Source organism: Belonocnema kinseyi, chromosome 1 (assembly GCF_010883055.1).
Source record: "Belonocnema kinseyi isolate 2016_QV_RU_SX_M_011 chromosome 1, B_treatae_v1, whole genome shotgun sequence".
NCBI lineage: Eukaryota > Metazoa > Arthropoda > Insecta > Hymenoptera > Cynipidae > Belonocnema > Belonocnema kinseyi.
In genome coordinates this window covers 32125952-32139325 of record NC_046657.1, presented here as the reverse complement: position 1 = coordinate 32139325, position 13374 = coordinate 32125952, and the positions used below count along the sequence as shown (strand labels likewise).

Here is a 13374-nt window from a genome sequence, read left to right as displayed (position 1 = left end):
AGGTTAAAAATTTAATTATTTTCTTAAAAAATCATTTTTTGTGTTGAAAATTATTTCTTTTTTTTTTACTGAAAATGTAACTATTACATTCTTTGTTGAATATTAATATTTTTAAGTCATTTTTCATAATATCAATCTTTTCTGTTTCAAAATTTAATTATTTTATTGAAAATTCAATAATAAAAAAAAACTGTTCCATTGTTGTTGAAATTTTATATTTTTTAGTAGAAAATTGAACTAATTCTATCAAAAATTCAACTGTTTGGTTTAAAAATATACTTTTTAGTTCTTAAAAAAAACCCAACTTTTTGGTTTAAAATTCATACATATTTGTTAAAAATTCATCTTTTTTTCTTAAAAATGTAATTGTTTTCTTGAAAATTTAATTTTTTTATTGAAAATTTAACAATTTTGTTGAAACTCATCCATTTTGGTTGAAAAATGGTGTTTTTTAGCAAAAAAAATGAACTAATTCTATGGAAAATTCAACTGTTTGGTTTGAAAATATACATTTTAGCTGTCAAATTCATTTCTGGTGAAAAACTTGAATAGTTTAAAAAAATGTATTTTTCTTTTTAATTGAAAATTCATTTTTTGAACTATAAATGTAAATATTCCATTTTTGGTAGAGAAATAATCTTTTTGGTTAAAAACGTTATTATTTAAATTAAAAATCCAACCATTTGGTAAAAAATGGATCTGTTTTGTTCCAAAATCTAATTATATTATTGAAAATTCAACGATAATGTTCAATACTAACTCATTTTGATAGAAAATTAATTTTCTTCACCGAAAATGTAACTATTCTATCTTTGGTGAAAAATTAAATTATTTAATTATTTAATTGAAAAGTCAGCAATTTTGGTTAGTTTCAAATTTAATTAATTTGTTGAAAATGTAACTATTTCGTTAAAAAGTCATATTTTTTGTCCGAAATTTCAACTGTTTTGTTGAAAATCCGTCGGTAGAAAAATCGTCATTTTATTTCGAAATAAATATATTTGAAAATTTTAATTTGTGATTATTTTATTTCTTTCACAAAAGATTCTATGTTGAAAATGTTTAATGTTTAAGATTCTGGTCATTAAATATTAATAATCAAGGCAAATGAAACATTGGCCATGGAAATGTGAAGAAAGTTTGAAAATATAGTTTTGCGGCCAACCTGAAATTTAAAAATAGCTTTAAATAAAAATTATAATAACTTTAATTAATAAATATTAATAATTATTGTTTGATCTTACGGTTTTGACATGATTTTTGTAATTTTTATTCTTAATGTTAGTTTATTTTTCTCTACTTGTCTTATATCAAAAATTTTGAAATACTGATTTGTTGAAATTTGTGAAAAAATTCTCTTTAGCTTGGCTGGGATTCGAACCCAGGTCTTCAGATTCAAATCCCAGCGGAGCTGCAGAGAGACTTTTTTCACAATTATGAATAAGTGAATATTTAAAAAACATTATATAGATTAAAATATGCATAATAAATAAATATAAAATAACATATAATATAACAGAGAAAAAGAAACCAGCATTCTTTAAACAAAAATCAATGAAATTTTCAGAGATTATAATATTATGAATTATTTTGTAGTGTCAACGGCATCGATACTCTGGCGCCTTTCCAATACTGCATGAATCTCCGGGATTTATTTGTGAGGAAAAATAATATCCAGGACTTGAATGAAGTCTGTTTTCTGCAAGATTTGCCAAATTTACGAAATCTCTGGCTAAACGAAAATCCCTGCGCAGAAAGAGAAGGGTTCGTATGTCAGATTTCACACATTTCCCCCTATTCCCTCTGTTTTATTTTTTAAAAGAATTTCTTCTTTTTAATTGAAAAGTCAGCCATTATATTTTTCGTTTAAATTTGACTATTTTGTTGAAAATTAAACGATTTTCTCTCAAATTCATATTTTTTAATCGAAATTTCCACCACTTCGTTGAAAGTTGAAGTATTTTCTTAAAATTTCATTTTATTAGTCGAAGATTTAACTATTTTGTTGGAAATTTGTTTTTGTAACTGAAAAATTAACTTTTACATTCTCATTTTAAAATTGTAAATTAATAGTTTTTAGTTCAAGTCAACCTTCGGTAGAAAATTAAGTTTTTTGGTTCAATATTTTAATATTTATTTGAGTCAAAATTCATTTATTCCATTTTCTGTCGAAAATTTAATTTTAAAAATTAACTGAAAATTTAACTATTCCTTTTTATTTTGAAAATGAATCGTTTTTAGTTGAAAATTCAACTTTTGATTGAAAATGAAATATATGGCTTGAAAATCTAATTAATTTGTTGAAAATTTGTTTTGGTTTGTTTTTGAAATATAATTTTTTCCATTCTTTTTTGAAAATTGAAATTATGATTGGAAATTAATTTTATTTGTTGATTATTTAAATATTTTGTTGGAAATTATTTTTTTGTTAAAACTTAATTTTTGTAACTGAAAAATAAACTCTTTCATTCTTGTTTAAAAATTTAAAGTTTGATTTAAAATTAAATTTATTGGTTGAAAAATTAACTGTTTGTTTTTAATTCATTTTTTTTAATATTGATTTTTTTACATTTTTGGTTGAAAATTCGTTTCTTCAAACATTTTTTTGTTGTTGAAAATTCCTTTTTTTAAATTCATTTTCATAACTTAAAATTTAAATATTCCATTTTCTGTTTAAAATTGATCGTTTTTAGTTGAAAATTCAACTTGTGGTTGAAAATTAGTTTTTTGTTGTTGTGATAATTAATTTTTTTAACTTTTTTTATTCGTTGAAAATTCAATTATTCAGTTAAAATACTTTGTTAAAAATTAATCTGATTGTTTAAGAAACTAATTTTTTTTTAATATGATTTTTCTTCTTTAATATTAATGTTTCCAACTGTTTTTTTTGTTTTTAAAAATTGATCGTCTTTAGTTGCAAATTCAACTATTTGGTTGCGAATTTAATTTTTCAGATAAAAATTATTTTTTATTTTTAATTAAAAGTTAAATGTTAATTTAGAAATTCAACTATTTTGTTAGAAATATTTATTTTGGTTCAGAATTTAATTATTTGGTTAAAAGTTAAACTTTTTTACTAAAACTTCAGTTTATTGGTCGAAGATTGAACATTTTGTTGAAAATTTATTTATTTTTTTAAAACTAATTTTCTTACCTAACAATTTAACTATTAATCTAACAAATTTTTCTTCGAGACATCATCTTTTTTGCTTGCAAATTCAATTAATTGGTTGAAAATTCATCGTATTGGTTGAAGATGTAATTATTTTGTTGAAATTTGATTTTCGTTTTGTTTAATATTAATTTTTTTTAACTGAAAATTTAATTTTAAAAATTTTTGGTCGAAAATTGATAGCTTTTAGTTGAAAATTCAACTATTCTGTTAAAAAGTCATATTTTTTGGTTGATAATTTTAGTCGAAATATCATATGTTTTGTTGGCAATTAAACTATTTGATAGAAATTTATTTTTTTTTTGCTGAAAATTAAATTTTTTTCCCTCTTGACTGATAAATTTTTCTGGGTTGAAGATTCAAAACTTTTGTTGAAAATTAATCTTTGATTAATTTGTTTCTTGGTTGAAAATATATATTTTTAAATTGAAAATCCAACTACATTTTTGAAAACATATCTTTGAAATTTGAAAATTGAAGTATTTTGTTTTAAAAAAATCATATTTCTTGGTCGAAAATTAAACTATTTTGTCGGAAATTCGTGTTTCTGAATAGAAAATTTAACTGTCTCGTTGAAACTGTAACCATTTTTATTTGAAGTTTAATCCCTTTTGTTTGAAAATTCGCATTATTTGATTAATTTGCTGTTGAAGATTCAACCAACGATTCAAAATTTATCTTTGCAGGTTAAAAATTCAACTAATTTGTTGAAAATTTAATTATTTTAATGAAAATTCTGCTATTTTGTAAAAAAAATCTTTTTTGATCAAAAATATAACTTTTTTGTTGATAATTCGACTTTTTGGATGAAAAATTCAACTATTTGGATTTAAAATTCGTTTTATAAAAAATTATTCTTTTCGGCTTCAGACTTTAAGAATTTGTTTACTAATGTAACTAACGTGTCAAAAATGTTTCTTTTTGGTTGAAAATTTCGTTTGTTAAAAATTCATCTTTTTGGTAGATAATAAATGTACTTGGTTGAAAATTGAAATATTTTGTTAAAACTTCGTTTTTTACATTGAAAATTAGATTTTTTTACTGAAAGTTCAACTTTTCCATTTTTTGGTTTGAAAATTTATATTTTTGTTGTTGAAATATTGTCTCTGTTTTTGTGTAAAATTCAACTGTTTGGTTAAAAAATTCATTTTCTTGGCTGAAGATTCATATTTAAAATTCAACTTTTTTGTAGAATATTAATTTTTGTTTGCTTTGGAAATTCATGTTTTTTCTTCGAAAATTAATCACTTTTATTTGAAGATTCAAATAGTTTGTTGAAAGCTCGTACTTTTTAAATTGATTTTGACTATTTTTAATTTAAAATTCAAATTTTTTATTGAAATATGACTTTTTTTAAATTCATCTTCTTATTTAAAAAATCCTTTTTCTTCTTAGATATCGATTGTCAGTCCTGCGAGTCTTGCCAAATTTGCAGAAACTCGACGACAAAATTGTCTCGGAAGAAGAAGTTCAAATCGCTCTTTCGAGAGGAAAAATCTTGATTCATCCCTTGGATTTCGAAGCTTCTTCCCCACAACCAGATCCAAATCTTGAGGTAATTTAACAAACAAAAAAAAACTTATTTCTAATTATTTATTTTCCAATTCTCTTTCAAGTTTCAGGAAGAATTGACTGAATATCTGGAGGAACCGGAATTAGTTCAACGAAGGAGATACAGTTCTTCCAGTGATCAGGTAGAAAATATTAATAATTAATTTATTTATCTTTAAAAAAATTTCGAATCAATTTTAATGTTGAATTATATATTTTTTATGTAGTAACAATTTTAATCTAAAAATTTAATATCTTCGAATTCGAAATGATTGAAACTCAAAAGTTTTCAATTTGAATTATTAAAAATGATTCAATTTCAACTCCTTTGTAATGAAATGGTCAAATTTTACAAATTTGAGTCGGAAATTTTTCAATTATAAGAGCTTCTTTTTAAAAATTGTTCGATTTCAAACAACTTTAATTTGAAACGCGTTTTCAATTAAAAATCTTTCAATATGTATTTTTTTTTAATTGTAAGGGCTTAACATTTCAAATTAATAATTATTGTTTAGAAATTTTGAAGAACTTCTAATATTTACAAAATTATTTTTAAACTGTTTATATTTTAAATGGTATGAACCAAATTTGTTTTCGGTTCAAAGTTATTTTTTCAAACTGAAATTTCAATTATTGGTTGAAAATTCATGTATTTTACTAAAAATTCATATTGTTTGGAAGAAAAGTTTTTTTGTTTTTGTTTGAGAATTTTTTTTTTTTTTTGTTGAAAATTCCCTTTTCGTGGATAAAAATGCTATTGTCTACAGTTGTTTTATTTGGAAGGTTTTCTTTTTTTTTTAATTCCAAAAGCTTTTAATTCTCAATTGTTAATTATTGTTTCAAAATTTGTCTAATAATGGATTTTTAAATTGTTTATATTTTTTTTGTTAGAAAATAATTTTTGGATCAAAGTTAATTTTTTTAACTGAAAATTTAAATTTTTGGTTTATTTATGATTGAAAATTCGTATTGTTTTTTATAAAAGTCATATTTCTTGGTTGAAAATTAACTTTTTTCTTGAAAAATCCACTTGTCTGTTGGAAAATTCAACTGTATTCTAAATAATTCTAAATGAAACATTTTGAATTAAAAATCTTTCAATATATTTTTTAAATTTCAAGTGCTTTCAATTTAAAATTATTAAATTATTGAATGAAAATTTTGTTTAAACTCGTAATGCTTAAAAGTTGTCTGATAATGAATTTTTTAATTGTTTATATTTTCATTGTTAGTAAATAGTTTGTTTTTAAAAATTAACTCTTTATATTCAAAAAATGGTCTTATAATGGATTTTGTTGAAAATTCAACTGTCTTATAAAAAATGCGCCTTTTTGACTCAAAATTTCAACTTTTTGTTTGAAAATTTAAATATTTTGATGAAAATTTGTTTTTCTTTGTGTTTGAAAGTTAAATTTTTTAATCTAAAATTTAACTTTTTAGTTGAAATTCGAATCTTTTGTTAAAAAATTATTCCTTTTTGTTCAAAGTTATTTTTTTTTAACTGAAAATTTAACTATTTGTTTGAGAACTTATATTTTTTGTTGAAAATTTTCCTTTTTTGATTTAAATATCAACTATTATATTTTTTATTTTAATATTCATCTTTTTAAATTGAAAATTAATATTCTTTTGTAGTAAAAAAATTAATCTTTGTTAATTGAAAATGATTTTGTTTCGTCTTTATAATTAACAATGGATTTTCAAATTGTTTATTTTTGTAATGTTAGAAAATAATTTGTTGTTAAAAGTTAATTTTTTAAACTAAAAATTCATCTTTTTCGGTGTTGAAAATTTCACTTTTCAGCTTGAAAATCCAACTGTATTTGATAAAATTGATCTTTTTGCCTTAAAATTTAAACTATTTCGTTGAAAATTCGATTGTTTTCTTGAAATTAGAAATTAGTTGTTTTCTTTTTGGTGGAAAATTAATTTTTTTAACTGAAAAATTTAACTATTTGGTTAAAAATTCTACTTTTTTCATGAAAATTTGTTTTTGTTTTTTTTATTATTAATTTTTTAAGCTGGAAAATTAACTATTTCGTTGAAAATTCGATTGTTTTTTTGAAATTTTGTCGTTTATTGTTTAATTATCAATTATTAAAGTTTTTGTTAAGAATTCTCGGTTGAAAATGAACAAAAATCGACTTTTTTGTTTAAAAATTAAAATATTTGGTTGAAAATTTAACTATTTTGATAAAAATTAGTTCTTTTCTTTTTGGTGAAAATTTAATTTTTTTAACTGAAAAAATTGACTATTTGGTTAAAAATTCGTTCTTTTTTCTTGAAAATTAATTTTTTTTAAACTGGAAAATTAACTATTTCATTGAAAATTCGATTGTTTTCTTGAAAATTGGTCTTTTTTGGTTTAATTATCAAGTATTATATTTTTTGTTAAGAATTATACTTTTAGAAAAATTTTAAAAAATTTTATTAACTTTTACAGAAAATGCACCTTTCATAACAAAATCGACTTTTTTGTTTAAAATTTCGAATATATAGTTAAAATTTTAACTATTTTGATAGAATTTTGATAGTTGTTTTCTTTTTGGTAGAAAATTAATTTTTTTAAACTAAAAAATTTAACTATTTGGTTACAAATTTTACTTTTTTTCTTGAAAATTAGTTTTTGAAGCTGGAAAATTCATTATTTCGTTGAAAAATCGATTGTTTTTTAAAATTTTGTCTTTTATTATTTAATTATCAATTATTAAAGTTTTTGTTAAGAATTCAACTTTTTGGATTAAAAATTTATCCTGTTTTGTAGAAATGTCATTTTTTTTGGTTGAAAATGAACTTTTTTTTCGAAAATTCCTCTTTCATGGTAGATAATTTAACTTTCTTTTAAAAAATCGACTTTTTTGTTTAAAAATTCAAAGTTTTGGTTTAAAATTTAACTATTTTGATAGAAATTAGTTGTTTTCTTTTTGTTGGAAAATTAATTTTTTTAACATTTCGTTGAAAATTCGCTTGTTTTCTTAAAAATTTGTCTTTTCTGGTTTAATTATTAATTATTATATTTTTCGTTAAGAATTCATCTTTTTGGATTGAAATTGTATCTTGTTTGGTAGAAAAGGCTTTTTTTGTTCGTTATTTAAAATTTTACTTTTCTGCTTCAAAATTCAACTTTATTCTACAAAATTCTACTTTTTGTCTTAAAAATTCAGATATTTGGTTGTAAACTTAGCTATTTTGATTCAAATTTATTTTTAATCTGAAAATCGACCTATTTTGTTGAAAATTCGTACTTTTTTGTTAAAAGATAATTTTTTAAATTGAAAATTTAAATATTTGATTGAAAATTAATGTATTTTGTTAAAAGTTCTTCTTTTTTGGTTTAAATATAAACTGTTATATTTTTCGTTAAAAATTATTCTTTTTGGCTTAATAATTCTTTTTTTTTCGTTTGAAAATTTATTTTTCAATCTGAAAATTTTATTATTTGGCTGAAAATTCGATCTTTTTTGTTAAAAGGTTTCTAGGTTGAAAATGTATTTTGTTGTTGTTAATTTCACTTTTCTGGTTGAAAATTCAACTGTATTTTTCAAAATTCCTCTGTTTAGCTTAATAATTTAACCATTTAGTTGTAAATTTAACCATTTTGATCAAAATTGATTTTTTTGTTTGAAAATCCATTTTTAAATATAAATTTGGTTGAAAATTCATTCTTGTTTTTTAACTTAATTTTTTTAGTTGAAAATTTGACTATTTGTTCGAGAATTGATTTATTTGATTAATTATTATTTCAAAAATTGAAAATTCATAATATTGAAAAAATTATTCTAATAATCGATTTTAAAATTGTTGATATTTTTAATATTATGAAATAAAAAATGCAGATTTTGAAAAATCCTTCAAATTCTGAATTTCAGAGAAGCTACGACGAGCCGCTCGAGCATCACGAAGATCACGTAACCGATAAGAGAAATGCAAATTATGATCCATCCCCTTCCCCTCATTACGCGCCAAATAATCATTACGGCTACGAGGTAAATTTAATAAACAGTTAAACAATAAAAATTTTATCCTGAAATTCCCATTTTAGTCATTCTTATTTTCAAATAAGAGTTTAAATAACATTTTCTGTAGAAAAAAAATCCTTTCACTTCCGCTGGGATTTGAACCCAGGACCTTACATCTGCAGTGCGACGCAAGACAATAATTTCGATGAGCTGCGATTCCTCACCAGATTCGCAGTAAATCTAAATTTATAGAAAAATAGGTTTTTTTTGTTGAATTAATAAAAGTTATTAAATAATTTGTTATCTTATAAACAAATTTGATAAATAATTCACCACATTAGGTATTTATGATGGAACTCATCAAGTTTTTCCCAGATAATTTAACAAAAATTATTAGGTAATGGGACCTAGTTATCAGCATTGGTAATTAACTAACAATTTAGGATTGTTGAAATAAAATTAATTAACACGTGCTGCACTATTGGGAAATTTTTTTAAATAAAATTGTATCATCTTGTGCATTTAAGAAACAAAAAATTCCGCTTTTCTTCGAGGAATTAAATAAGAATGACATGAGATTAAATAAATTTGTTTCTAAAATTATTAATAACAATAGTTTATAGTTATCCAAGTGTCGAGAGAATTTTAAAGAATTAGTTATTAAAAGTTTATTACATTGAAAGGACAAAGTTTTAATGTTGAGCAATGACCAAATAATAAAATTGTTTATTCATTTTGTTTAATTGAAAAATCCTATTTTTTGTTAAATCTGACTATTTTGTTATAAAATATTTTTTTTTGTCGAAGATACATCTCTATAAACTATTTTTACGACATTTTTTAATTTCTTATTAAAAATTAATTTTTTAAACTGAAAATAATCATTTTTTTTTTATTGATAACTTATTTAATTAGTTGGAAAATAAACTACTTTATAGAAGATCCATTTTTTATTCAAGATTCATCTCTAGTCGATAATTTAACTATTTTTGTGACATTTTTTTCTGTTTGAAATTAAAGTAAAAATTTTTTATCTGAGAATAACACTATTTGGTTGAACATTAATGTATATTGTTGAAAATTCGTTTTTTTTTCGGTTGAATTTAATTATTTTTATATTTAAAATTAAAATAGTTTTTTCTTTTATTTTGTTGAAACATCCAATATTATATTTTTCATTGAGAATTCATATTTTTTGTTTGAAAGTTAAAAATTGAACTATTTTGTTGAAAATTTTTTTCTTTTCAGTTAAAAATTATTTTTTGAACTAAAAATAAAAGTATCTGATTGAAAATTTATCGATTTTGATTAAAATTCATCGTTTTTACTAGAATTCGACTGTTTTTCATTCGCAATAATTTTTTTTTAGTTGAAAATTGATTTAATTAGTTGAAAAATGAACTACTTTATTGAAATTCCATTTTTTTAAAGATTCATTTCTAGTCGAAAGTTTAACTATTTTTGTGACATTTTTTCTGTTTTAAATAATAATAAAATTTTTTATCTGAAAATAACATCATTTGGTTGAACATTAATGTATTTTGTTGAAAATTCATCTTTTTCGGTTAAATTTAACTATTTTTTTATTTTAAATTAAAATAGTTTTTTTTTGTTGAAATATCAAATATTATATTTTTCATTGATAATTCATATTTTTTGTTTGAAAATTCAACTTTTTGATTAAGATTTGAACTACCTTTTTTTATAATTTGTATTGGCTGAAGAGTCATCTCTTTAGTTAAAATTTGAACAATTTTGTTGACAATTTTTTTTCTTCTTAGCAAAAAATTAATTTTTTAACTGAAAATTTAACTATTTGGTTGAAAATTTATCGATTTTGATGAAAATTCGTCTTTTTTGATCGAATTAACCTGTTTTTAATTTAAAATGAAAATACTTTTTGTTTAAAAATTCATTTAATTGTTTGAAAAATAAACAATTTTATTAAATATTAATTTTTTTTGTTTAAAGATTCATCTCTATTCGAAAATTTAATTATTTTTATGACATTAAACATAATTAAAATATAATATTTAAACAGAATTTAACTTATTTTGTTTAAAATTCGTCTTTTTCGATTGAATTTAACCTATTTTTTATTTACAATTAAATTTTTTTTGAAATATCAAATATTATATTTTTTATTGGGAATTCATATTTTTTGTTTGAAAATTCAACTACTTCATTGAAAGTTGAAATACCTTTTCAAAAATAATTTTATTGGCAAGATATCTCTTTAGTCAAAAATTTAATTATTTTGTTAAAAATTCAACTATATTTTTTGAAAATTGGTTTTTCTTTTTTGCTAAACATTAATTTTTTTACCTGAAAATGCAACTATTTTTTTGTAAATTCATATTTTTCAGTTGAATTTAACTGTTTTTTTATTTAAAATTAAATTATTTGTTGTTTCCACTTAACGGTGTCTGATTTTAAATAAAAATATTTTTTTGGTTGAAATATAAAATATTATATTCTTCATTCAGTGTTCATATTTTTCATTGATAATTCATAAATAAATAAATTTTTAATTTTAATTTAAAAAATTGAAAATTCGTTTTATCCTTTTAGTTAAAAATGAATTTTTCAAACTGAAAATACTATTTAGTTAAAAATTTACGTATTTTGTTAAAAATTGTACTTTTTCGGTTGAATTCAACTGTTTTTGTTTGTTTTAAATAATATATATTTTTTTAAATATCAAAAATTATATTTTTGATTGATAATTCATATTTCTTGATTGAAAATTTATCTACTTAAGTGAAAGTTGAACTACCTTTTTAAAAAATAATTTTTTTGTTTGAAGATTCATCTTTTTAGTTAAAATTTAAATTATTTTGTTGAACTATTATATTTTTCACTATGAATTCATCTTTTTTTGGTTCAAAATTGAAACACTTTGTTAAAAATTGAACTACTTGTTAAAAATTTATTTTTTATTAAAATTCATCTCGAATTGAAAAAACTATTTTGATGAAAATTTATTTGATTGTCTCGTTAAAAATTAATTTTTTTAAGTGATAATAACAATATTTGTTTGGCATTTTTAGTTGAAATATTATATTTTTCGATGATAATTCATATTTTTTGGTTTGAAAATGCAGACACTTAATGGAAAAATAGTTTTTTTGGGTAAAAATTCGTATCCTTAGTTGAAAATTTGACTGTTTTATGAAAAACGTTTTTTTTTTAAAATAAAAATTAATTTTTTAGAACGGAAAATGTAACTATTTGGTTAAAAATACGTATCTTTAGGTTGAAAATTCATCTTATTATTTCAGCTGTTTGGTGGAAATTTCATTTTTCCTGGTTGAAAATTAATATTTTTGAATTCAAGGCTCATGTCCTTACTTGAAAATTTAACTATTTTTTTGCAAATAATTTTTTTTTTATTAAAATTTATTTTTTTAAACTTAAATTTCAACTTTTTTTGAAAACTTAACTATTTTCTCTTGAAGTTCTATCTGTTTTGTTTGAAAATTGGGTAGAAAATTAATTTTGCTGTTGAAATTGATGCGGAGTTTCTCCTGAAAATCAATTTAAAAAAGCGACGTTCTTTTTGCCTTATTGTGCGACTAGACACGAGAGCAGTCATGCATACGAAATGTTCCGGGTTCGAATCCCAGCGGAGTAACATTTTTTTTTCACAGAATATTGTATTCAAACTGAAAATATTGAATTGAATTCTAATGATTTAATTATTTAATTGAAAATTATTCTTTTTCAGTACTCAAATATCCTTTCTGCGGTTTTGAGCCTCGTCAAAGAACTCGATTATCCGAGCCTCCAGGTCGTGGAAGTAGCGATCAGAAATCGAAAGGATGATTTAATGGAAGAATGATGTTTCTGGCGCCGTCCCTAATTTTTCACTCAGGGGGCGGTCCGGATAATCTGGCTTTTTAAACTCCTGAGTTTATTACTTTTTTCTTCGATCCCCACACATTCCACGGAAATAGAACAAAAGAAAATCTTGATTTATTAGTTAATTTTACGATTTAATACTCCGTCGTTTTACAGGGTGGCCGCAGGTTAGAAAAAATCTGGAAATCGACGAAAAAATCAGGGATTTTAAAGAAAAAATTGCAAAAGTCACGGAATTTTTTTTTTAATACCAAGGCATTACCACGAGCCTTAAAAAGTTTCAAAAGATTTGTAATATTTTAGGGAATTTCAGAAGATTTCTGAAATTTTTAAGATTCCTAAAAGTTTTAACAGATTTCAATAATTTGAAGAGATTTTAAAGGATTTTGAAAATTTTAGATTATTTTTAATAATCCAAAGAAATTGCCAAAAGCTTTAAAATGTTTTGAAAGGATTTTAATAATTTTAGGGCATTTGGAAACATTTATATAATTGTTAAGATTCTTAAAATTTTTAAGAGATTTTATATAATTTTTAAAAATCCTAAGAAATTTTCAAAAGGATTTTGAATATTTTAGAGTATTTTTAAAAATCCACCTAAAAATTTTAAAAATTTAAATACTTTAGAATATTCAAAAATATTCTTAAGAATCATAAGATTCCTAAAACTTGAGAATAATATTTAACTGATTTTATGTAAAACTAATTAATTTTCCTTGAAAAGTTTTAAAGGATTTTTTGTATTTTAGGATATTTGTAATGATTTCTAAAATTTCTAAAAGATTTCAATAATTTAAAGCGATTTCAAAAGATTTTGAAAATTCTAGATTA

At 21.3% G+C, this 13374-nt stretch overlaps 1 protein-coding gene across 2 annotated transcripts in view; it reads left to right on the top strand.

The window, feature by feature from the left end:
* The window catches only part of LOC117171606 (cilia- and flagella-associated protein 410-like), a 38515-nt gene extending 25753 nt beyond the window's left edge, over window positions 1-12762 (top strand). For both annotated transcript variants that reach the window (XM_033359061.1, XM_033359068.1), the window contains exons 3-7: window positions 1597-1764; window positions 4568-4727; window positions 4789-4866; window positions 8593-8709; window positions 12410-12762. In XM_033359061.1, coding sequence (XP_033214952.1) covers window positions 1597-1764; window positions 4568-4727; window positions 4789-4866; window positions 8593-8709; window positions 12410-12523 — 637 coding nt within the window. In that variant the 3' untranslated portion in view covers window positions 12524-12762. The remainder of the gene's footprint in view (window positions 1-1596; window positions 1765-4567; window positions 4728-4788; window positions 4867-8592; window positions 8710-12409) is intronic.
* Window positions 12763-13374: the final 612 nt, after the last annotated feature.